Below are 25,319 nucleotides of genomic sequence, written 5' to 3'. Positions count from 1 at the left end.
TTAGGGTGGTTAAAGATGCTTGATTCCTTGATCCATCTCCCAAGCCTTATCCAGGAGATCTGTGGGGAAGGACTCGACTCGGATCAAATCTGAGCATCCAGTTCTTGATGGCAGTTTCTCAGTCAGGTGCCTGTGCAGGATCTGCAGCATGTGCAGCCTGCCATGGCGAGGATGCAGAAGAACTGGGCAGGGTGGGCTGCCAGACCCATCCAGAGCTCAGGTCACGTTGAAGCCTGACTGAACCTCGCAGTGTCTTTCTTTCTTGAGCCTAGAAAACTGCCTTGGAAAAGGAATGAATATTTGCAGCGTGTGGATTCATTTATCAGCTTTACTGCAGCCAGATGCTCTTGCAACACTTTGTTTTCCTATAGCATCTACTGTGCTAAATGGCATAAGCAGCTTCCAGCTACTGCAGAGGTGGGGTTTTTTTTTTAACCTTGTGGTGGAGAAGGCAACCCAGAGCAATGGGAACAAATGGGGATGAGCCCCAGCAAAGCCTTTGAGCTTTGCATGGGATGCTCCATGGGCAGCAGCATCGATGTCACCCCAGCCTCAGCCCTCACCCCTCTAATGGGGCCTGGATGGCTGTGTGAAACAAAGCCATCAGACATGGGAGGATAACAGTATTGGGGGGTGACAGCAGAGTGGGGCTTTTCTCCTTCCTGAACATGATGGGATTTTGGTAGGGGGCCTGGACCAGCAATGCAGCCTTTGAGAAGCAAGCACCATAGGCTGAGACAGGGCAGCATCAGTGGGAAATCAAGGGTCAGGCTTCAACTCTTCTACAAGCTCCCTGCATGACCGCAGGCAATTTATTGCGTCTCTCAGTGCCTTGGTCCCCTGCTGTTAATAACACATCCCTTCCTTTGCTGTGTCTCTGTCCTTGTCAGTTTAGATTGTAAATCCTTAAGGGCAAGAACTGTCTCTTACTATTTGTATGAACCGAACTCCCTACAATCAAACTCTGATCTCAGCAGAAGCCTCTTAGCATCGCTGTAGTATAAATAACAGTGATACCTAGGAGCCAGGACTGCTAGGTTCTGTGCCCAGGTCTCTCAGCACTGCAGTGCACCAGGGACCAGCTGCTTCAACCTTCTCTAGAGTGAAACACCAATAAAACAGTGTTTGGAAGGACTGGCTGGATAGGAGAGGAATGGAGGATCTGATCACAGATAACCTTATTGCAGGTTGGTGGGGTGGGAGTTGCGTGACCAGTTGTGAGTAATTGATCTGAATGTGCTTGGGTTTTCTACAGAGTTGATTATTAGCCCTATGAAAATAAATGAGAAGGGTTTGGTTTACCCATAGGGCTGATCCAGTACTGAGCAATGGCTTCACTGTGTGGCTTCTGTCCTGCTCCTCCACGCTTCCCGTCCTTCTCTGCCTTAAGAAACAAAGCTGTTCAGAGGGGTGTATTCTGCCCACGTCCTGCTCTGTGCTGCCTACAAACCCACCCAGGTCAGAGCCAGCTTTATGTGCCACTTCTCTTTGCTGAGCTCTGAGCACTGACATTGTTGTCAAAGGGCACTGCTGGTGACAGGAGGACTTGCAGGACAGAGGGGATGGCTGGCTGTGGCTTGCAGGGACGTGCAGGCTCTGCTGTCAGTCTCGTAGCGAGGCTTTCTTCCAGCTGGTGATTGCAATGGGCAGCAGGAGCTGAGGGGGACAGGACCTCCAGGCTTGAGGTGACAAAGCTGAGTCCCCAGTGGGGAGACTTGGACAGGGAAACTACAAGCACAGGGAGCAGGAGCGACTGATTCCTTATCTGTGGCAGGGTAGGTTTGGTTTTGTTGGCTAGGTAGCTTGATGAGATGAGTTCTAAGAGCCCTGCCTAACTGTCAGTGGGAAATGCACTCCATTTTAGTGTCAGCTTTGCTTCCCATGGGAGTATCCTTTCCAATGTGTTAGCACGGTCCCTGGCACTGGCCTAGTTCCTGTATTCCCCAAGTCTTTTCCATGGGGAATGGAGTATGTGTGTCCATTGCGAGTCCGCAAGACGGCTTATCAAAGTCATGGCAGTGAGGTGAGAGACATCTGATAACAACACAATGCCAAGGACATTGGGAGTCATCTGGTATCAGCCATCACATCTGAGCTGGGTTTGGGGACCCTGCCTGTCGTCAGTGTAAGGAGATGGGAAATCTGTAGGAGGTGTTACAGACACTTATCTTAGGATGGGATGAATGGCTGCCTGGAAATAACTTGGATGAAAGCTGGGACTTGGAGAGGATGGGTTTAAATCGGTTTTCCCACTTTTAGACAGCTGAAGTGAGAAAGCAAATCCTATTCAAGGAGACTGGGGTCCCACTTCTGTGGCTTCAGAAAAGATTTTTACATACATAGCTTCCAGTATAAAACTCACATCTAGGACTGTCTGATAGATCTGTGGATATGGGGAGATCCAGATACTCCACACAGCTGAAGGAAAAAGATGATGTGTTGAAAGCAAGGGGAAAGAGAGTTGATTCACCACCCTCCCCCTCCCCACTTTCCAACAGAGCATCCACATAAGATCGTGTTGATTCTCCTCCTTGCTGGCACCCGGCCACTCTGTGCCACTGAGAAAGCATTTCCGGCTGCAGGGAATCGAACCTCCATGCTATTCTATCTGGGCCATCCTTCAAGCCGGCTGATGAGAGCCTTCCTGACATGCTGCCATGTCTCAGGAGATGCCTAAGTGTTAGATATCCTGTACCGCAGCCCCAACATGGGAATCTGAGAGCCTCTGCTCCTTACTTGGCTCGGGGTGGTTAATGGGTTTGTCTGTGTTGTATTATGGCCAAGGTCAAAGCTGTCCTTCACGCCAAGCAGAATTGGGATGTGGACCCACATGAAGGGGTTTGAAGGCACCAGAATACTCTCTGGGCTGTGGGGACCGTTCCTTAGTTGGGTGCTGAGTTCTAGGCCAACACATGGGTCGGTGTGTTGACAGCATGGGATGATGGAAGAGGAAGATAGGAATCCTCAGAGGTATCTGCATCTTTTTAACCAGTTGAGGCTCAGCTTCAGAGGGAAGGGACAATGTGAGTGAGATTCAGAGTATGTAGAGGAGGGGTTATAGCAAATCCCAGCTCCCAAAGCTGGCTTTGTTATCTCCATTTTATGGACAGGGCATTTCAGAGCCTGTTCAAGCTGCTCTCTAATGGCAAATGTCTCTGCAAATGTAGGTAATGGAGGCTAAGTCCCATCGTCTGAGGCAGTGAGTCATGGGGTGGTGGGGACTCTTGAATGTAGAGTGATGGGAAGAGCAGAGTCCCAGGCTGCAGTACTGCAAATAAGATACGGGAACCTGGCTGCAGAAGGAGAAAATTGTTTACAGTAAGGGTGATGAGGAACTGGCACACGTTGCCCAGGGATGAAGTGGATGCCCCATCCTTTCAGACAGCCAAGATCAGCCAGGATGGGACTCTGAGCACTGATGGAGCTGTAGGTGTCCCTATTCAGTGCAGGGAGTGGGACAGATGGCCTTAAAAGGTCCCTTCCAACTCAAACAGTTCTTTGATTCTGTGATTCTAGTAGATGGAATGGATTCGTGGAGTGCTGGAAAGTCTTCCAGGCCCATCCCAGCAGGCAGCTGCACCACCTTTCCCATCCATTCTGCAGCCCGAGCTTCCCCAGCTGCTTTGGCCGCACGCCTTCCTTCTTAAGTAGAGACCTTTCATGTTCTCCATTGCTGGATCCTTGTATCACTGCACAAGGTTAAATCCTGCCTCCAGGAGACAGTACTCTGCGGGATCAGAGGAGGCAGGAGAAAACAGGGCGGCCAAGATCAGGGCTTTGGAGACAGCATGCAATGCCAGCAGGGAAAGATCGCGTCTTTGCACTTTGGAGAGGCAGTGAATGACAGAGGGGCTGAATGATTCTGCAGGGCAGGGGGAACACAGGGGGAGGAAAATCCATTCATACATTACCGGAATCAATAACCCCCGTGTGTCATTTAAGCTGGCCTTCCCCTAGAGGAGCGCAAGATGGAAAAGACCTCTCCTGCTTTGCTGATGAGAGCAGAAACCCGTGCTCAGGCTCAGCCAGAGGAAGGTGCCTATAAGAGATTATTCAGTGGTGACTCCTGAGTCATGTCTAGATCAATGAGTTCAGCAATTTATTGATGCTTCTGGGATATATCTCGTCTGAGCAGTTACGATAGTCAATGCTAATGCAAACACCCCCCTGCGCAGAGCAGGGCAGCTGCCTTGGCTGCATCAGGCATGCAGGAGGCATTCGTTTGGGCTGGGGAAGCGTTGTGAGCAGCGGGAGGTCGAAAGGATGCGTGTGAGAAGGAAGGGCTTTATTTCCATTTGTGTCAGGTGCTCACCTTGCACATCTGAAAGGAGACAAGAAGCAGATCCAGGACGGGGCAGGGAAACAAGGGCCTTACAAATTGCAAACCTCCCCCTAGCACCCCAATACCCCAATAGAGTGGGGGAATTCACTTGACCTCCCTGCATCCTTTTCTGTGCTGAAGTGCATGAAATCAGCCCCTCGTTGCAGGATGCCGTGCCTTGCAGATGCTGTTTGCTGCTACAAAGCTCCTGCGGCTGCATTGGTGTCACTTGGACAAACTGCCCTCCAGCATGTGTGCTCTGCAGTGAGCAGGGGGGGGAAGGAGACGTATTCAGGTGGCTCCGCTGCCATTAAGCTCTGAACAGAAGCTCCTTTTGAATTGGTAGAAGGAAAGAGAAAGGAACAAGTACTGTAATGCTGTGTGATACCACACCTGGGCTGCTTGTTTTTGCCTGATGGTGACCACTAGAAAGCATCCCTCCTTGCTTCATTACTTACAGTCAGTCTTAATGAGGAGCCTGTTTAATGAAACAGCTGCAATTGCAGGTACCTGCAGGCTCCTGTGTGCAGCTTGCTTTTCTGTAATGGTACATCCATACCCTGAGCCCCCAGCAGCTGGAATAAGTGCTGTGAGGAGGCAAGCTGCTGGGATGCTTGTTGTTAATCATGGGGGTGGGAGGAGACCTGTAACATCACTGCAGGTAACACAAGGAATCATAGAATCACATAGAATGGACTGGGTTGAAAAGGATCACAATGATCATCCAATTCCAACCCCCTGCTGTGTGCAGGGTCACCAACCAGCAGCCCAGGCTGCCCAGAGCCACATCCAGCCTGGCCTTGAAAGCCCCAGGATACCACGATACTTAGATTCAATGCAGTGTCTGCACGTGTGTGCGTGTTTGCAAGCCTGCATTGGCACTCACAGCCCCCTTAAAGAACAGAGTACAAATGTGCTACACAACGCGCCAGTGCATTTCCTCTGGCCAGGAATAGCTGATGAGTAATACAAAGCAGCAGAGGTAATAAATATTGAAGAGCTGGGTAACATTGAAGTTCTGTGTAATCATACAATCACGGAACAGTTTAAGGCTGAAGGGGACCCTAAGGACCATGCAGGTCCAATGTTCTGCTGTGGGTGGGGATGTCTTCCACTGGACCAGTCTGCCCACAGATCTTGAATGATGGAAGGGCCTAAAAATCAAACACCCCAAATCCTCCTCCTGACTACAGCCCAAATGGGTGTGATGACTTTTCCAGGCCCTTCTCTGGTCCCCATCGGGAAGAAGGTGTGACTGACATGGATGGGCTGACAGCCATCAGACTAACAAGGGTTAAACTCTTTCCTGGCAGGCTGGGATGATGCCTGTGATTTCTGAGAGCCCAGAGAGGAAGGCAGGCCCTTGGTAATGTATGCACAGCTTCTGTGGAACTAAAAATAGCCGAGATCTGAGGCCGCTCTTCCAGGATTTCACAGGCGCTCACCCAATTCTTAGCTCTTTTTTTCTCCAGCAGACAGCAAAGCGAAGGCGACAGCCTCGGCTCTTGTGCTGTGTCTCTATGTCGGGAGCCCTGCTCTAGGGATGCTGTGACCTAACAGCACAGACCAGCTGGGGATGTGCTGCTGAATGCTGTATCCCAGGGCTGTGGTGGTCCCTTATGACACTGGGCTGCATCCCAGTGTCCCCCCAGGAGGGTTTTGGTGGCTCTGAGGGGATCCGTTCCCTTTGCTCTCCTCCTCAGCTCCATAGAGTTCTTCATGGGAGTGCTACCCAATGGCTTCAGGTTCTACTTTGACCTTGATGGCCAAGGAGAGAGTTAATCCTGTAAATTCAGTCAATTCTACCCTAGAACCCCAATCCGGTGCCTTATATCCTAGGTGGAGATGTGACTCCCCTTCCCCAGCAGCTAGAGCCTGGGAACAGGAAACGTTTCCACCTGACCAAAGGGATCAGCCCTATATCGTGGTTCATTTTGGTTCTGGGGTCCAGATGAGTTTTGGAGGGTTTAATCCCCAGGCTGCCTGCTGTCTGTGTACGGATCTTTGGACCTGCTCTGCCAAAAATGGTCTGTTAAATCATATGGGAAATGGAAGACACTAAGGAGAAGAAACCTCCATGGTACGCCTCCATCTCCAGGGACCCACACTGCAGCCAATCCTTCCCTCTCTGCTGCTCTCATCCTCCACCAAGGGATCCTGGGGGCTTACAGAGAGTTCTGAGGACATGTCCCTGTCTTCAGCTCCCAAACCAATGCAAACTCATCCTCCCCTGAGATATCTGGTGGCTCTGGGAAGTCCACATGATGCCAAGTTATCTCTGGAGACCGTCTGGGCTAAGTACTATAATGCTGCTCGTCCTATAGAAAGGGCAAGGTGACTATTTCCATGTGTCCCTGTAGTATCATCCCCTTGAATACATACATTTTTGGAGCCCTCAGGCATTTCTTTGGGTTTGCCCTGAAACTTGCCTTGCAAGGAGCCGAGACCAGACAGGTCATTTCAGAAGGCCTCCATTTACTTTCAAGGCCGCATCCATTTTGTAACACTTAATGGACTGGGACCACTTTTATTTCTGAAAGAAGAGCCCTGACATTAAACTCACACAGTCTTGAAATGAGAATTCAGCCTGAGTTCAACTTTCTTTCTTTCTATTTAACAGCTTTGATTTAAAACAGAAGGCTTTGCCCCAGGGCGATAGCAGTAGGTATCAGAATATACTTTAAGTAAATAAGGGTGGGTAAAATAGGAAAGGCATTGGGACTGCAGAATTGGAAAGGGTTTGGGGAGAAACTGTGACAGAAGAGGGCATTTGGCTCAGTGCTGGGATACGAGACCATCCCACGTGTGATAGATGCTGTGACATCTCTGTATCACCCAGCACTGTGATGCCCACTCCAGCAGCCCCTGTTACCCTGCCTGCTCTTTTGAATGGCACAGAAGATGCTTCCCACATTAAAATTATGAGAGAAAGAATTATCAAGCCATGGTGATGAAGAGGTCCTTGGTTGTTGTTTTCTTTCCCTGTTTCAGGCTGTACGCTTCGCAAAAGAATTGACAAGTCAAAACATAAACATGATTTCTAAAAGCCCATCTCAGCACTGTAGTAAGTCCTGCTAGAAAGCTGATCTCTGATGCTGTATTGATTTACTGAGCAAAGATCTGCAAGTGGGGATTCTGTCTGTCCCCATGAGCCCCATGGGCCATGGGAATGCAGGCGAGGAAAGAACAGGTTTCCCAAGGAGGCTGTGGATGCCCCATCCCTGCAGGCATTCAAGGCCAGGCTGGATGTGGCTCTGGGCAGCCTGGGCTGCTGGTTGGTGACCCTGCACACAGCAGGGGGTTGGATCCAGATGGTCACTGTGGTCCTTTTCAACCCAGGCCATTCTATGATTCTATGATATGATTCTGTTACACAGACATGTCTGTGCTGCAGACAAATATCTGCAGCTAAGGAAGGAGAAAGTCACACAGATGAATGCCAGGAACAGCCCCCAGACTGCACAGCATGGGGACAGACAGCACATACGTCTTCAGCCTCTGTCAGCTTTAGCTGCAGTGATGCCTCTGCCCCAGTTCTCTGCCCTTCGTGTCTGCTGGAGTTTGTGACCCCAGCACTGTCAGCAGGATGAAAGCACACCTGCAGCTCTGCCATGAGGTCACAAAAAACAGTCCTAAATCTCTGCTTAAATTGCCAGTAGAAAGGGAATCGAATGCAGGCTGTGGGTAGTGTCCTGGAGGAGGCAATATAGAACGTGCTGTGCTCTATTGGCAGTGCAGCTGAGGCAGCTCCACTGCACAGGGGCTGAGAACATTACTTTGAAATTATAGAATCACAGAATGGTTGGGTTGAAAGGGACCCCAATGATCATGAAGCTCCAACCCCCCACCACAGGCAGGACCACCAACCTCCACATTTAATATGAGCTCAGGCTGCCCAGGGCCCCATCCAGCCTGGCCTTGAACACCTCCAGGGATGGACGGGGCATCCACAGCCTCTCTGAGCAGCTGTTCCAGCACCTCACCACTCTCACAGTAAAGAACTTCCCCCTGATATCCAACCTAAATCTTCCCTCCTTGAGTTTAAAAGCATTCTCCCTCATCTTGTCACTGTCTACCTAAGTAATAGGTTGATTCCCCTACTGTTTATAACCCCCTCTTAAATATGGGAAGGGTCTGTGGGGTCCCTATCCTTGGGGATTAACCGCACTTGTCTGCACAAAGCCATGAGCAGGTGGAAGTTAACCCCATTTCAAGATGAGACTTGGTCCATAGACCTCTAGGACTCCCCTCCAAACCAAATCACACTATCACTCCGTGATAAGATCCTCCCTAATGTACATTTTGTGGAATAAATCATATGCCTCTCCTGTGGTTGGTGTATATAGTAAAGCCATCTGTGTTTTAAAACAGCTTTAGACAAGCTTAAAATACAAAATGATTACAGTTTCTCCTACACAGCAGAAGAGTGGCACTATCGTTTTTCTCTAGCAGGCAGTTGCAAACAGGTTGTCTCAAAATGACCTTATAATGTAAATGGACATTCAAATGTCATCCCCTCTCAAATGCATGCATTTATTGAGTGAGAGTTTGAATCGCATGAAGTTGTTTCCACCGAAGAGGTGGCTATTCTGGAAGCTGGACTTAGAATCACAGGATCACGGAATGGTTTGGGTTGGAAGGGACCCTTAAGATCATGTAGTTCCAACCCCTCTGCTGTAGGCAGGGATGCCTCCCTCCAGACCAGGCTGCTCACAGCCCCATCCAGCCTGGGTTGACTTTGCTTGAGTCTTGCTCCCAGAGAACCTTCCAAGCTAAGGTAATGAAATAATATTGGCATTCCATGTTCAGTGCCAAGATAATGGCACCTCATGTCCCAACAAAGATGCTGTCCTCCTCTCCTGGTTTACAGAAGTCACTAATGGTGTCATGCCCTTCATGTAACATGATAACAAAGAAAAACCCCTAACAAATGATGATATTGAACATGTTAATTGCTCTGGTAACACTACGTTTGATTTTGACTTTTTTTTTTTTCATAGATAGCATTTTGCTTTCATGTTCTCCTGTTGCTTGAGCGCTGCATCTTCTATTCCTTTTTATATCCCTTAGAATGAAAATAATTCATTAAAATTAAAAAAAAAGCAGGCCAAAGCCTCAGCTGGTGTAAATTGCTCGAGCCCTATGGATGCCAGCTTGCTCCAGCTGAGATCTGGCCTTACGTAACCTCATTTTAAGGCTGTGTTCAGCCAGCCTCCCTTTCAAGCCTTCCAGCTGAGCAGTTCCACATGTCCTGATTTCCTTCCTTCCAAGGAGTGGGCTTTTAATCTACAAACACCCTCTGGTGAATAAAGATAATTGCCCTCTGTAAGAGTTAGGAGGAACGCCTGGGGAGGAGGTGGTAGGAGGGTGAGCCAGCAGCTGGGTAACCAACACCTCAAATCATCTGAGCACCAGGTTAAAAGGTTGGTGCCATGGGATGGCTGCTTCTTACTCCAGTGCTTCTGGTCTGTAGGGTACACTCAAGAGTCCATTCATGTCAATCTGTTGTCTGTGATCTTCTAGGATCAAAAATGAGCCCAGAGGGGTTAAAACTGTCAAAAAATGATCCTTCAGGTCAGAAATACTCTCATTTTTCCATCCTGGATTTGCTTCTCAGTAAGCAGTGGTAGGCTTAGTTATGCTTGGTTATGTTTGGTCAAGATGTGTTTCCTAACCTGGAGTTGTCGGGAGTGGACTCAGTAGCCTAAAATCTTATTCCTTTCCATCTTTCCTTATATGTGTGGTAAACTTAGTGAATTTCAAGACCTGGCCATGGGCACTGTGACTTCATCAGGCTGCTAAACTGTTATCATCACTACTAGATTGATCAAGGCATGGTAGTGCTCTCCCAAATAATAACCTCAACAGGGTTCAGGACCAAGCAAGGGCCAGAAATCACATCCAGTTCTGAGTCTGGCTGGCTTGGGGTCATGACAGAGCTCATTTCTGGGGTCATTTCTGGGCTAAGTTGCTATTCCATACTGTGCTTCTATGGCCCTCATGCACAACATTATCCTTATCTTTTCCCTTGCTGCCTGGGGCATCCTCCTATGCTTTCTGCTGGTGGTACTCAGCCACCTCTGTCAAGAGAACAGAGCCAAGGAACAGACAGTATCCTGCCATGCTGTTGTATTGTCCATGCAAGCCCTTGCAACTTTGGTCAAGGCCAACCAATGCAGATGTAGGCATGTGGAGTCAAGTCATGCCAGCTGGACGAACACTTTGATCTCTTCTGTTTAATGGTACAAACACAATGTATGACTCCACAATCCCATCTCTGGGCATTTCTGCTAAGCAGCCTTTATCATCCATAGGGTCCTGTCCAAAAGTTATTTGATCACTGATGGCTTTTGCTCCTCCAAAACTCACTTGGTTGCAGGACAGCATCGCCTTTGCCCCGCATGGTTTGTGTGTTGCTGCAGCATCCGTAGTAAATAAGCATGAGAGTAATTATACCAACAGGAATTCTGGGAGCTCTGCCAGAGCGGAGGGGACAACCAACCCTTTGTGCATGGAAAGAGAAACACCCCAACCCTGAATTAGTTCTGTCTCTTGAAGCCGTGATGGAGCTCAGAACTAAAAATACACGCGTGCACGCAAATACACACACTCATAGATAAAAATAGCCAGCGTTCAAAAAGAAATACAGAAAGCCCGAGGTTAGGCTCCTGGATCCAAAATTAAGCTCTGAAGTAAATAAATTAGCCTGATTTTTCAGAAGCACAGAGAGGTGAATGGCTTTTAGTGACATAAGAGGAAGCATCGTGTTGCTGAAGCTTCAGGATCAGGCCTGAATATGGATTTGAACGCCTAATTATAGAACCCTGTTTGCTGTTGGCAAAGTATTTTTGCCTGGACCAAGGGGTGGAGTGGTGTGTCGTCTCCTGGTGGTGAGGCAGGATTCACCACCTTGAGAAGCTCAAAAGTCTGAAGCATCCCTTCCTTTTTGGAGGCAGAACACAAGGAGTGTTAGGCAAGAGGTTGAGGTTGGGAGGTGGGGAGAGTCATAGAAGCATAGAGTATCCCAAGTTGGAAGGACCACCATGTCCAGCTCCGGGCTCCACACAGCACCACCTGGGTATGGTTGACCCTTTTGGCTGCTCATGTTCAACTTGCCTGAACCCTTGTTAAGCTGCATGCAGTCGGTGATGGCCCAGCCTTCCAGTTTGCCCAAATATCTCTGCAAGTTATCTCTGCCCCTTGAAGGAGTCAACAGCTCCTTTTGGGCATCCATGACTCAGTTTCCCCAACTATGGAAGGACAGTGGTGCAGCCAACCAATGCAAAAAGCTGTAGGTCCCACCAGTGTCACCTGTGCTCGGTATAGCATTTTTCTCGAGTGTCGAGCCCCACCTGGTGGTTTTCCTGCGTCAGTCATATGGTGTCGTCCGAGTCTTCCTTCGGGGTCATTAATTTTCCGTGGTTGTGAACAGCAGACAGAAAGGACAAAGTGCTTGAGCAAAAGCAGGGCTTGAAGAGCTTCTCTCCCATCTCCCTATCCCTTGTTTAGATCTATGGAGGCTACCAAGACTTGCATCCTTTCCTCCCACTCTTCGTAGAATGAGCTGGGTTGAAAAAGACCTCTAAGATGATCTTGTTTCAACCCCTTTCCTTGCCATGCAGTCCTGGGTGGTCAGGAATGATCTCAGTGGTTTGCTGGAACCCGGTTTGAGGAGCTGGGAGCCCATCCCAGCACCACGTCCCACCCCCATGCAGGCATCTGAGATGGGGCAGTGGGGATGTTGTTTTCCATTCACTCTCTCAGATGACCAGCTTTGGAGTCAGCATTAAGTACAGCAAATCCTATGCTGCATCTCAGAGCACAAGATTACAGCTACTGCTCAGAATTGGACTACTATTAGGTCATTAATATCAGCAAGAATTAGCAGGGAACCTATTAGAAGATACTCATTATATATCATTATACTCCTATATAGGAGATACTCATTAAAATGCATTGAGTCTTGTTGGATCTGGGCAGCTTTTGCTGCCCTGATTTGATAACTCTGTTGACAAAGGTTGCCCAGAGGTTCTCTCAAGTGAAGTTGTGTTCTCAGGGTGAGGTTTGCAGGTCTCCTTGCACACCTGCTATGGAAACAGAGACAACAGAGCAATATCTGTCCATACACAGCACCTCCTTCTTGTCTAGTGTTGCCAAAATTGCAGTGGCAAGCTGTGTGGGCTTTTGCATTCGTGGGTCGTGTGCTGAAGGTGCAAATGCCATCCTGTTGATCGTCCAGTGATGCTGTTAGAGCTGCAGAGATGCCTATGTCCATCCCAGTCTCCCTTATCCCCCAACAACCTCCCTCCCCTCAACTCCTGACCCACAGCCCTGTTCCCATTGGATTTTGTCTAATGCCAAAGTCTCACGCTTTGCTTTTCCCCCTGTTTCCTGCAGGTATATCCGAACTATGTACCTGGGGATCCAGAGTCAGAGGCGGAAGGAACACCAGCGGCGTTTCTACTGGGCTATGATGTATGAATATGCAGACGTAAATATGCTGCGCCTCCTGGAAACCTTCCTGGAGAGTGCTCCTCAACTGGTGCTACAGCTCTGCATAATGATCCAAAAGAACCGTGCAGAAACATTACCATGTAAGTGGGCCCCTCGTCCTCCCCTCCCCATCCTCCCGGCTTTTCCTTTGCTCAGCTACCGATGGACGCAACCTAATGGTGTTACGGGGCTGCCACTTTGGACAAATCTCATTCCAGCTCCACTTTGCGTTTGCTGGGTAAAATTTGTGCTCTTTCCACTGAGAAAGAACAGTATCAGTCATAAGATGAGCTCTTCCAAACCCTGTACAGTCCAGAGGAACTAGTTGTATTATCAGAAGGAGGCAGGCAAGCTCTGTTATGGTTGAAAGTGCCACCACTTTCTGTGTCACTGGGGGAACACAGTCCTTCTGTGCCTCAGTTTCCCTCCTAACATCTGTGAGGTGATAAAGCTGGCCAGATTTGGCATTACATTGCGAGGACAAGCAGCTCAATGCTTATGCAATGCTCTGATGGTGTTGAGTGTAGTATAAGAGGCTTGGTTGTAGGCTAGAGGGCCTTTTGTGTAGAGTGCCCAGAAATTAATGTTGATCACTGTCATATCCTGCCCATAAGAGGGTGAAGGGGTGACTGTGGTGCCACCATTCTCGGCAAGTCCAAGAAAATAGAGGGGTGAAGTCAGTGGAGAGGAGCGTGTGGACACAAAGATGTTGTAGAGTAGAGATCGCTGGAGACGTATAGTCAGATGGGCAGAATCTCATAAGCAGACACAGAGTAGAGGTGGCCAATTGTAATGTCTTTTGCTGCACTGAGGTTCTGTAGCATGGGAAGTCCATCCCAGCCAAGAGGCATCTGCCCCTATCCCAGCCCTTGGATGAGCATCTCCCCATTCCATACCCATGGGCAGGCTGGCCACCAACAGGTCTCCAGCTTGAGAGAGAATCGTCCCTTCTGAGAACCATCAGTGTTATCAGCTGATGAACTGCTGGGTTACTCAGACCCTGCAGAATCTATGCACCAGGGATGGCACTTAGGTAGCGTTTCCCAAAGATGACCTGTCTGTGGCATTGCTGGGCATCTGGGAAGGTTCTTGGTGCAGATGTTGGAAGCAAGCAGACCTGTGGCTGTTACAGTTTGCCACTTCCAGGCATGGCTGCCTAATCCACTGGACAGGCTGCATTATTTTCTTCCCCCTCCCCTCCTCCATCCATGCAGTTCTTCTGTTCTTTCACCAAAGCAAGCAGCCTGCTTTCTCTTCTGAGGCAGCACACATCCTCTCTCTGAGAGCACAGCAGGTGATGCCCAGGGATGAAGGCAGCACAACTTGCTCAGCACTCCTGGCACAGGTGCAGGGTTTCCTGGAGCTCCTCCATGATCCTGTTTTCCTCCCTCCCAGCCAGCACGTAATTCTGCAGAGGGAAATTAGTTGCTGAGAGGATCAGTTAGGAACAGGAGCGTCAGAGATTTCCTTTAAAGCAGGCAGAAATGAAAGGAAATGGAGATAAGTATTGTTAGGAAGTCGATGTGTTTAAAAATCCAGCTTCTTCTGACTCATGGTGTTTATGTGTCATGGGACAGGAGAGGTCAGTTCTGCTTCTAAACAAGGAGAACATCGGCTGCATCACTGGGGGATGCACACGGGCAAAACAACCCCCATCAGGGCTTGTAAACCCAGGTACGGCCCATGCTTATACGTCCACACTCCATTTGTTCCTATGTGACACTCACAGTCTCTCATGGATTCAGTCAGTGCTAGGGGATGATCTGTTTACCATTCCCACAGCATACATCCCACTTTGAAGCTTCAGTCTTCCCTATGCTTAAGAATACACTGCCAAGCCCAGTGCAGGAAGCCAAGCCAGTCTGGATAAGCAAATGTCAGCTCACGTCTACATCTCCTATCCAGTAGATACGGCATTAGTGCAATGCCAATCACGACTTCTTGCTTTTTCCTTTTGGTTCCTATGCTAAGGAATCTGTTGAGGTGAGAGGATTGGATCCTTTGGAAGTACTTACTTAGATCCAGAGCTTCTCCTTCAGGAATGTTTAAGAACACAGAGACAGGAAGGGCTGATTTTAACTGTGGTGGTTACAGTTAGCAGGGAGCAGATGGGGATGAGATCAGATTCATACTTTATTTCCTGGGTTCCTGAGTTGGAACTCAGGTAAAGTCCCAGACTCTGTACAGCTCAGGACATCATCTGCTGAGATTTCATGAAGGTCAGATCCGTTCCTTCATCATATCCTTGGCACAAGGCAGACCAGATCTCACCTTAGCTGCTGTTGCCTGATGACTTGGGAAGAGCAGAAAATAGCACGGAGAGAAAAGAAGCAAGAACGCTGTGTACTCCATCAGGTCAGCAGATCTGACCTGGAAGATGCATGCTGAGAGCCTGAGCAGGAGAACCTCGTGCTGTGTCTGCTGGGACAAGCGGGTCTACATCAGTTCCTGAATATGTATGTGGAAGGAGCTGGTATTGGTATGCAGGCCCATGGCGAGCAATTCATCTGCTACGAGCGCAGCTGTCTGCAAAGCTGGCAATCAGTTCAGAACAGAGTCATAGCATCATTTCCATTTAGGTTGGAAAAGACCTTCAAGATCATCAAGTCCAAACGTCAACCTAAACTACAGAGTGTCATCACTAAGCCATGTCCTGGTGCCAGCAGAGGGGGAAGGAGGGAGGATACCTCTAAAATGTGGTCAGCCTATATCCAAAAGGGCCAAAGGATGGGGGATGGACTGCTTGCCCCGCATCTGGACTAGATGGGGCTGTGAGCAACCTGGTCTAGCAGGAGGAGTCCCTGCCTATAGCAGGGTGTTGGAACTGGGTGATCTTGAAGGTCCCTTCCAACCCAAACCATTCTGTGATTGTTTGATGATTCTTTTCCTGGGAATCCAGAGGGAATGAAGGTGGTGCATTTAGATCAGCCCTTTATCATTAGGCAAAAGATGATGGCACTCAGAAGAAGGGGCAATCCTATCCCTCACTGACTGTAATTGCCCCTGGGCTTTTGGAGAGGACAGGATTGAAGGGTGGCCCACAGCCTCAGATTCACTGATTGCCTTGGATATCAATTAACATGGTGTATTTAGGGAAGGAAACATAATATTAACAGCAACAAAAAAAGAGCCTGGAAACACAGATTTTCATTCCATAACTGCTCCTTGTGGATAATCCATCTCCCTTCTTGCAGAGTAAGCTTCTGTAAGCCCACATCATCCTTCAGAGACGCCTGTTCCCCTGTGCTGAATGGCAAGGGGCATGTACGACCAACTTAAAGAAGACCCCCAGCTTCTAAACAGCAAGTGTAGGAAGAGAGATGTCAGTTTGTCACCGTAAATCTCTTAAAGAGGTTTCCTTTCACTTCATTTATTTTTTTTTTCCATGTGGCTACTTAAAGACTTAATGAGATTTAGGAGAATGTCAAGTGTTCCTCCCTGTCATGGTACGAGTGGTTTTTGCAATGCTTTTGATGGGAGTTTGCCTGCGTGAGGCTGCAGTTTTCAGTGCAGGGTTTCTCCCCACCATAAGTGTTGTCCATCCACCAACGCTGTGCTGTCTCCCGTGTAGCCCTGAATGAGATTTTCAACATAAGCCTCCATTATTCAAAGCCCTGCTGCAACCTCCAAGATTTTATAAGGCTTTTGCACTCTCTGCAGCCTGAGGTCTGAATCTGCTTGCTATCAGTTGTCCTTGCTGCCTGGAAAAGGCATTTCCAGCCACGCTGAGTGGGCTTGGGGTGAGTCAACCTCCAGTTGACTCAACACCCCTGCGCCCGAGCGAGAGGCTTCCTGTGTGAGCGATAATGAGTTAGGTCTGATGTGAAGGTAGACTTCTCAATTAATTTTCCCCGAAGACAGGCTGATAGTTAACCAATAATAAGTTGTGAATAATGGCTTTGCTGGGAACTATATACTGGCTGGAATGTCCTGCTAGAAAAGAAATAAGACTTATGGAATGGTTTGAGATGTAAAAACAAGGTGATATGTAAAGGACAACAAATTAATGGATTGCTTGTTAGCCACTTACTTCCCATTCGTGCTCCAAAAGTCAATGTAACCTTATCTGGGGTGAGTTAGAAAGGGAGCCTTCAGCCTTTCAACCTCTCCTTCCCAAGGAGGCTGTGGATGCCCCATCCATGCAGGCATTCAAGGCCAGGCTGGATGTGGCTCTGGGCAGCCTGGGCTGATGGATGGTGACCCTGCACACAGCAGGGGGTTGGAACCAGGTGGTCATTGTGGTCTTTTGCAACCCAGGCCATTCTATGACTCTGTGGTAATAGAAATGTTTGTCTAATAAAATCTTTGCCTCATTGAGTCCTAGATAACAGGAGATAAGCTGAAGGGAAGGTCTAGCAGGGTCAGACTCTGGGCTTGGATTTGTGCTATGTGACAGCTCATAGGGCAAATAAAAATACAACAGTAAAGCTTTCACCTGTGGAGTTGGAGGTGTTGGGGAGTTGGAAATGGGAGATATCCATCCCACAGCCCCAGTTCCTTGTGACAGTTGAGAGATGGGCAGAGAAACAATTGCTTGAAGCCAGGTGGGCAAGGAAAAAAGGTCTTCACTGAGTGTGTGCTCACTGAAAGAGCTTGGCATAGAGGAGCTGGGTTATCTTCACTGAAAGCTTGCCCTGACTGAACCACAGTTTCCCTTTAAATGTTCGTTGACAAACCAAAGAAGCTCCAAACACACAAGGCCGCTCAGGAGGCCTCTCATATGACCCAAGTGCTTTGCCAGACAGGGGCATATGGCTCTGTTCCTGCCTTCCCCTCCCTCTCACCAATGCCAGATGACAGATAGCAATTCGGTGCCCTGCTTGAAACAAGTCGCTGGTCTGCAGCCAGTTCCCAGCAGCATCAAAAAAGCCATCTCCACAGTTGGCAGTGGGCACAGAAACGTCTCGCTCTGGCGTGCTGAAAGCAGGCCAACCCAAGGCCCAAGGCTGCGAGTGGTGTGGAGAAAGCTTGTCCTATCATCAACCGTATTGTACCGGCATAGGGAAGAATTGGGTCCAGGAGTCTTTGAAGACAGGAGCAGCTTTTATTTTTCCAATGGGATTTTGGAGCAAGCCCAGCAAAAGACGTCATCCTTCTCCCTTCTCCTGCCCCCATCTTCAGCTTCTCTGTCCGCTGCCTTGCTCTGTAGCTTTTGCTCTGTTATTTTGGAGCGCTGATAAAAAAAACCCTTCTGTTTCACATCACGTGCCACCATCACGCACAGGACATGGCACAGCCAATAGAGATGAGTCACCATTCACGGGACAGCAATGGCAGGCAGCCAGCACTGCCAATTTTAGGTTGTGTATACCGTGGCAGTCACCAGGGAGGTATTGCATCCTCAGAGCACTACACAAGCATTAGCTCATGCTGCCCTTAGGAGCTGCAAGCTGGGAAACTGAGGCACGGGGTGAGAGGTTTGATTACCTGAGGTCTTTGGAGGATCTTTATACTACAGGATCCTGGAGAGCAAGGTCATGCCAAACAGGCCCCATGCTTGATATTTAAGGCCTTTTCAGGTAATTTTGTGCTGCAGACTTTCTTGGAGACATAGCTGCAAACTCCTGGTTAGAGCATAGGAGACTGTGCACTGCAGTGCAATTAGTTGGTAAAGAAATGATACAGAAGTTCAACCCTTTGTCTTCAGGTTGCTGTGCTGTGCTTTGGGGTTTGTCTCAGGCATCCAGGAAACCGTGATAACTCTGGGTGAACAGGGAGCAGATATCCACTGAGATGTGCAAAGGAAGCCTAGGGAAGATGTAAGGCGAGCAATAGGCAGGGACTTGTCCGTGTTTCTGTCCCTGATATAGATGGAGCAGTTCAGGTTCACACAGTTGACAGCTGGTTCAAAATTGCTGAGCACTGAAGGAAAGAACGTCCTTGTTTCAGAAACTATCACTGTTTTTATGCGACCAGCTCAGGGTGACAGTCCTGAATCTGGGAGTGCAACAGATTTACTGAACCAGTGGAAATCTCCTGAAATGACTTTTGTCCTAAGTGGCATTTGACTGACCTCATTGCTTGCTAACAGAGGGAGTCCAGCAGGCAGGGCCGCTTCTAAAAGGTGCAAACAGACATTTTCAATGAGGGAACAGGTGCATGTTTTGACCTCAGCTTGTCTTTGGGGATGGTGATGTTCTTTAACCTGTTTAAGAGTCAGTCTTGGACTCCGTCCTGTATATACATGAACTTCTGAGAAGACAGAACGTCCCAGGAGAGAGAAACCAACCTGAGGATGACTGAACTGGTTGATGCTGGCGTGCCATTGGATTCTGGCCTGCTACACATTGCTCATGACATTTTCAGAGCTTGGGAAACAGAGGAAGAAACAGATTCCTGCTGTCATTCTTTGGAATCCATTTCCCTGGTCCTCACTGCAAGATGATACCAGCTGCACTACATCCGTTTTTGTCACTTTGTCACTCCCCCTCACAGAAACACTCTGCCAGACTTGCTTTCCCTATGCCAGAACTGTGCATTCAGCCCCAGGGCTGAGATCCTCCCTCTTTTCAGGAAATCAGTCCTTTTGCCTGCAGTGACAGCGAGATAATTGCACCCCACACAATAGTAAATATCCATAAGCCATAAGGTGAGCAAGATGGGCACTGCTGACTCTTCTCAATGACTGAAGACCTCTTCCTTTGGCCAGTAAGTGTGAACCACACTGGATTTCCTTCTTGCCCCTCACACAAGTCAAAAGCATTCCCAGGACTTAGATGAATCTGCTTCTCCAAAGGCCTACAAATCATTTGTGCTTAGGTCTAACCATGAACCAGAGGTGCTGTGCAGAATCCATGTTTTGTACTGTTGCACCGCTTGGAAGTGTTGCCTTGCCATTGCCTCTCCCCCAAGGAGCTGGCTGTGGGAGCTGTATTTACAGCAGGAAGTTCCTTATCTAAGACCCAGCAGAGGATCTTGCTTCCACAGTCCGGTGCTGAATCTGTTGGGTTTCATCGTGTTCATAGCCCAAAACACATCAGAACATGAGCACAGCCACTAGATGTTGGTCATCCACATGGTTCAATGAGCAGCGCAGTCCCTGGCACATTTTTAGCCCACAGCAATTAGCACCAACCCCAGCAATTCCCTGGCTTGTAGCAAGGCCCATTCCCAATGAGCAGTCTGGATTGGGCCACCCTATTTCAGAGGCTGAGACAGAACCATGACCTGGATGTAGCAGTTAACAGAACCAGGCTTTGCTCAGTCACTGATCTCCATGCACAGAGCCCCAGGTTTGAGATCTGTGCTAAGAAAACAGATTCCTCAAGTGACATTTGGACAGAAGAACTTCTAGGGCTTCCCTTCACAGTGCCGATGTGCTCCCCTGTTTTTCAGACTATTCCAGTCCCACCTGCAAGGTTTCAGCATCCTTTCAGTTTGTCCCAGGCAAATTTGAATTCTTCTCCATCAAAGTGGTTCTCATCCAAATTAAACAGGATTATCAAGGAGAAAAATGCTGTAGTAAATACCCAAATGCACAGAGTTAAAATCCAGGAATGCTGTATATGTTTGTGGTAAGAGCTGTGTTGTTTTGTGCCAACTATCCCTATTCAGAACACAGAAATGGATGGGAAAGATCTTGATTTAAATCAGATCGTGTGTTTTCTTCTCTAGCAAAGTTTTTCCATCTCAGTGCATTCTAGTAGTATTGTAAGGTGTGTTCCTATACCAGATGTTCCTATTGGTAGAGTTCAAATATTGTTGTGCCTTAAGAAAAGTATCTCAGTAAAGGAAGTTTGTTTGGATCTGTGCAGAGCATAAATCAGAAGTGACTGCTGGAATCTGGGAAGATATTCCAATACTCAGGAATCTCAGCAGATCTTATTCAGTGTGTTAAAATAATCACCAAAATGGTGTTTCTTCTTCCTCCCATTGCTCCAGCAAAGACTAGTCTCAATATCAGAGAGAAACAAATCTTGATCTCATCAAGCAGTGGCCACTCAGCACTGAAAAGGCTACAGGAGCAGTTCTGTCATACTGGGGCATCTTCAGTCAGTAGATGCTGATTGTAGGTCTATGCTAATCTAGGTGTTTGGCTCATTTACTGTAAATGGAGCTTAGATGGGCTTTTGTCCTGTTTTAGGTGCCCAATAAGATCTGGAGGCCTTGGGGCCTCAGCATTGCTTTGCTGTCTCTACTCATGATCCTCTAATCTCTCAGATCCCCTGGGGTCCATTAAGATGCCCTGTATCCCCTTTTCTGTGGTTGTTCAGTTTGGGGGTTCAGGTGTTGGTTGGTTTGGTGGTTACTGGTGTCTGTGTGTGCGTGTGGCTGCATGTTCTTTTTTAGTGTTATCCTAAGATAGCAGTTAAGACATTCAAATTAACAGGAATTTAACTGGAGTCTTCATAATGACTGGGATGACTGTGCGGAGGGTAAGAGAAAAGTGGCAGTTCATACAGCCTTTGAGAAGAACAGACATATGTAAGAGTTCTTGTGCTCTATTTACAAGCTGCTTTAACCGTGCCTGGGAAATCCTGTCTCCTGCTTACTAAGCTCATTACCACTGCAGAATTAGCCCAAGTAATTCATACCTGCATAAACGTAGACCAGGCTTGAACTGGGTATTAATTCATTCCCATATAGGTGGCATTAGAAGCAAGAGATGCATGTAGCTATTGGTGCTTGAGAGTCTTTGTGAACCTTGAAGCAGACCTGCCCATATGAGATTCAGCATGCCCTTCAATACTGACATTTGGGTAGGATAGCCTGAGCTTTCACTGCTAAGGGGTGGGTTTCCAGGCAATGTGAGCCCCAACTTGAGGGATAACAGCAGCCATCCCTGTTGGAAACAACTCAAAGCTACTGAGATCCTAAGGCAAGATCAAAATGAGCTTCTTGAAGTTCCTGGTTTATTGGCCAAACATCACAAAGGAAGAGCTTGTGTTGTGTTAACAGCCTGAAAATTGCATTCACTAAAGAGGGATTGTTTGCTTTTAGTGAGAGAGGAACAGTGAATTCTTTTCTGTATATTTGTTTAACATTTAGATGGAACATTCCACTTCCCACTTAAATGGAAGATACGTTTCCAATTAAGTAGCTTCTTGCCATAAATAGAGTTATACTAAATAAAAACACATCAAAAGAGACCTTAAAGGACAGATTGGTCTTGTTGTATGTCCTCCTCCATGTCCTCCCATGATTGCCTACATCTCTGTGGGCATCTTTGCTCGTCAGCAGGATGTTGGAGCCTTGTTTCCCTGCTTGTCCTTCAGTGGTAGAGAATCCTAATGTTGCATCACCTGCATTTCCCCATGTTCTGTTGGATCTGGCAGCTTCTGCTCTGTGGAAGCCAGCAGCTGTGCTGCCCAACCTGGAGCCAGCAACAGGTTTCCCCAGTCCTCCTTTCTGCTCTCCTCACCCTTCTAGTGTTCAGTGCTCTCCTCTGAGCTCTGGTGGGGATTTGTTAGATGCCAAGCCACTGTTATCGAGGTGCTTTTCATCTCTTTCCCTTCTACTTGCTTTGTCATTTCAGTTTGATCATCCACACTCCAGATAGAGTCAATGGAACATCAGAGAGGCATTTCCAGAGGGCATCTTATCCCTTGCCTCAGCCCAGCTCTCCTGGGGTGGGATAAGCACTGAGGCACGTGATGCAAGGAAGATCTTCATTAAGAATGTTGTAAAACTGGGGGAAGGCTTGCCAGTCCTTACATGGAAGGTGATTGATAGCCAACATTTTCAACAGGAGTTTTGATGCTTCGCTGAGGGTATTCAAGGGTATTCCAAAACAGAGAGCAGATTATCCCATTTCTCCTTGGCCCCGGGTGCTTGTGCCTCCTGCAGAAGGATCAGTGGCTGGCTTGCATCCATGAGAAGATACAAGACTGGATGGCCTCAGGGCCTGAGCCAGTTTGGCAGTTCCTGTGTTAACAGAAGATATGAATAGGAGAAGACATGACGGAGGCAGCCGAGATAACGAGAGCACAGATCAGACGAATGTGGCTGGTCACCTCTTCTGGCAGTACAGAAATAAAGGGGCATTTGGGAGAGCTGAAAGGCAGCAGGATGAAAGCGGAGAAAAGCAAGCCCTTTCGAAACACAATCCACAGTGAACCTGTGGAGCTCTGTTACTCAAGGCAGTGTAAAGCCAAAGACTTGGGGGGAAGCTAAAAAGGGATCCGACATTTCTGGGGTCAGTGAGGACATCTGCAGTCATCCTAATTATGTGGAAAGAACAGGCTTTAGGAAGCATTCACGTTTCAGGCCATGAGCCAGTCTTTAACTGGTAGGGGTTGGAGGGCAACTCTCTGTATGTGCGAGCTATTTTGAGGTTGCCTTAGTATGACAACCTGCTCCCCCTCTCTCAATACAAGGCTCAGGAATGTGGATGTTCATATGGTCTAATATGGAAGAGTTTCCTCATGCTATCTTGGTCACAGATGGTCTTGAATAGAAATTCAAAGCAATCTTCATTGTATCAGAAAGCCCCAGTGGGATTCAGTGGTAGAAAACCAGATGTTGTCCAAATCTACTTAGAGATTGTTTCGGGAACTGAGTTACTTGTCTTTACTCCCTTCCCAAACAGTCTCCAGCATTTTTCTTATGGATTGATGAATCCATCCCATGGGAATTGGAACAGGGCTGTGAACATTCCTTGGAGGAAGGTCTCATAAGAGGTCCCTACCAAGGGAGCAGATGCTGAGGATTTGAAACTCAACCCTTACCCAAACTGCAGTGAAAACGAAATGCATGTCATGAGAAGTGGGCAAAGGAAAGGATGTCAGAACAGCCAGTGAAAAACTCAGTGATCAAGTCACATCTCTTCCTAATGTCAGGCTCTTGTTTTCCATCCCTGGTCACTCCAGCTCTGAGAGGAGTACAGAGGTAAGATGGCAATCCAATGTCCAAAGGCAGAATCCAGTATAGACTCAATCAGATTGCCATGACAGATGGACACCGGTCCCCATCCTAGGAGATGTTTCAGTAAAACTCTGTCTTTTACCCAAATGTCCTCTGGAGTTGAATAGATCCCCCAGCTCTTTTGGAATGGGATTCATTCCCCCTTGCTATGCAACTAAATTCATCTTAGACATCTTAACCTTCATTTTAAACTGTCCAAATATAGTTGACACCTTTTGAGGTCACTGGATGGAGGAAGACCCTCCAGAATGGTGTCTTCACTTATCTCCCCATGTCTGAGATGGGTGAAATGAGTCAATCTCTGATGGAAGGTGTGGTTTTGAGCCAAAACCATCCTTTCCATAAGAAGCAGACAGAGGAATGGAGAAGATTCTGCCACCAAAGTTAAGCCTAGCTCATCTTTTAGACTGGGTGTAACAAGTTGCCCAGGGAAGTAGGAAGTTGCCCAGGGAGGCTGTGGATGCCCCATCCCTGCAGGCATTCAAGGCCAGGCTGGATGTGGCTCTGAGCAGCCTAGTCTGATGGTTGGCAACCCTGCACATAGCAGAGAGTTGAAACTAGATGATCATTGTGATCCTTTTCAACCCAGGCCATTCTGTGGTTCTATGATATGATTCTATGATTGGTTTCAACCATAGAGTTACTTTCAGAGTGTTCAAGAGCTATAGAAATAGTGGCACTCAGAGTGAGTATGGCCATTCCTGGGTCAGACTCATGAACGACATTAGTGTTCATCTACTGGAATGGACTGGGGACACACTGGGGAAATTGGCTAAGGAGGTGAACTGAAATTCTATGGAGAAAATGAATAGCAAAACAGTCTATGCAACCCTTTATTATTTCTTTAATGGTAAAGATCCATATTCTTCCACTCTGAAAGTGAAAAACAAAGGGGAAGAATGAAAGAAAGAAGACAAAAGTTATTCCTTCCCATGAGAGGAAATAAAAAATGAAAGATCAAGCATCGGACTCTACAGGAACAGATGGAAATTAGATCTGGAGTCTGATTCTGATCCCCCTTGCCCTGCAAATAAATAGCAATAATAGATTAAAAAAGAGGGGAGAAGAACTCTCAGGCAGTGTGGTTTCACAAGCAGAATCTGGCTCCGTCTCTTTTGTATAGGAACACACTTCCACTCTGTGCATCAGAACGAAGGCTGTTCCTCGATTCATGCTGAGCTTCAGTAAGGAACATGCCACCCAAAGGGGAAAACACAATAAGAGGGTTCACTGCACAGAGCATGAGCAGCCAGCGAGTGATGGGGAGGACCCAAGATGTAGCACGCTGCGTTAAGCAGGTGCTGCCTTCATTGCAGTGCTTGATGGAAGGATTTGTGTCATGCTGAGCACTTGCTGTCCAGCCAACAGAAAGAAATGTTGGTATCCTCCTGTTTTTCGTAAGAGAATCTGTAGGAGAATTAGTGTCAAAGAAGAAATAGAGAACCATTGAGGCATCTTGTTCAGCTTTAAAGGGACAGGCGCCACAGTAAGTAAGTAGGCAATATGCTGTACTAACTGCATTCAGGTTTCCCACAGCAGATTACCTACTTTTTGTGGAAAACTTCTCTCTTCTGTAAAAGAGGGGCATAAAATCATAGAATCACCAAGGCTGGAAAAGATCTCTGAGATCATCCAGTCCAAC

At 47.8% G+C, this 25,319-nt stretch overlaps 1 protein-coding gene across 1 annotated transcript in view; it reads left to right on the top strand.

The window, feature by feature from the left end:
• The window catches only part of XKR6 (XK related 6), a 145,556-nt gene that overhangs the window by 84,760 nt on the left and 35,477 nt on the right, over positions 1-25,319 (top strand). The window contains exon 2 of the mRNA XM_015859693.2: positions 12,719-12,915. Within this exon, the coding sequence (XP_015715179.1) occupies positions 12,719-12,915 (197 nt within the window). The remainder of the gene's footprint in view (positions 1-12,718; positions 12,916-25,319) is intronic.

Source organism: Coturnix japonica, chromosome 3 (genome assembly GCF_001577835.2).
Source record: "Coturnix japonica isolate 7356 chromosome 3, Coturnix japonica 2.1, whole genome shotgun sequence".
Lineage (NCBI taxonomy): Eukaryota > Metazoa > Chordata > Aves > Galliformes > Phasianidae > Coturnix > Coturnix japonica.
Note: the sequence above shows the minus strand (reverse complement) of the source record. Positions and strands in the feature narration are given on the sequence as shown.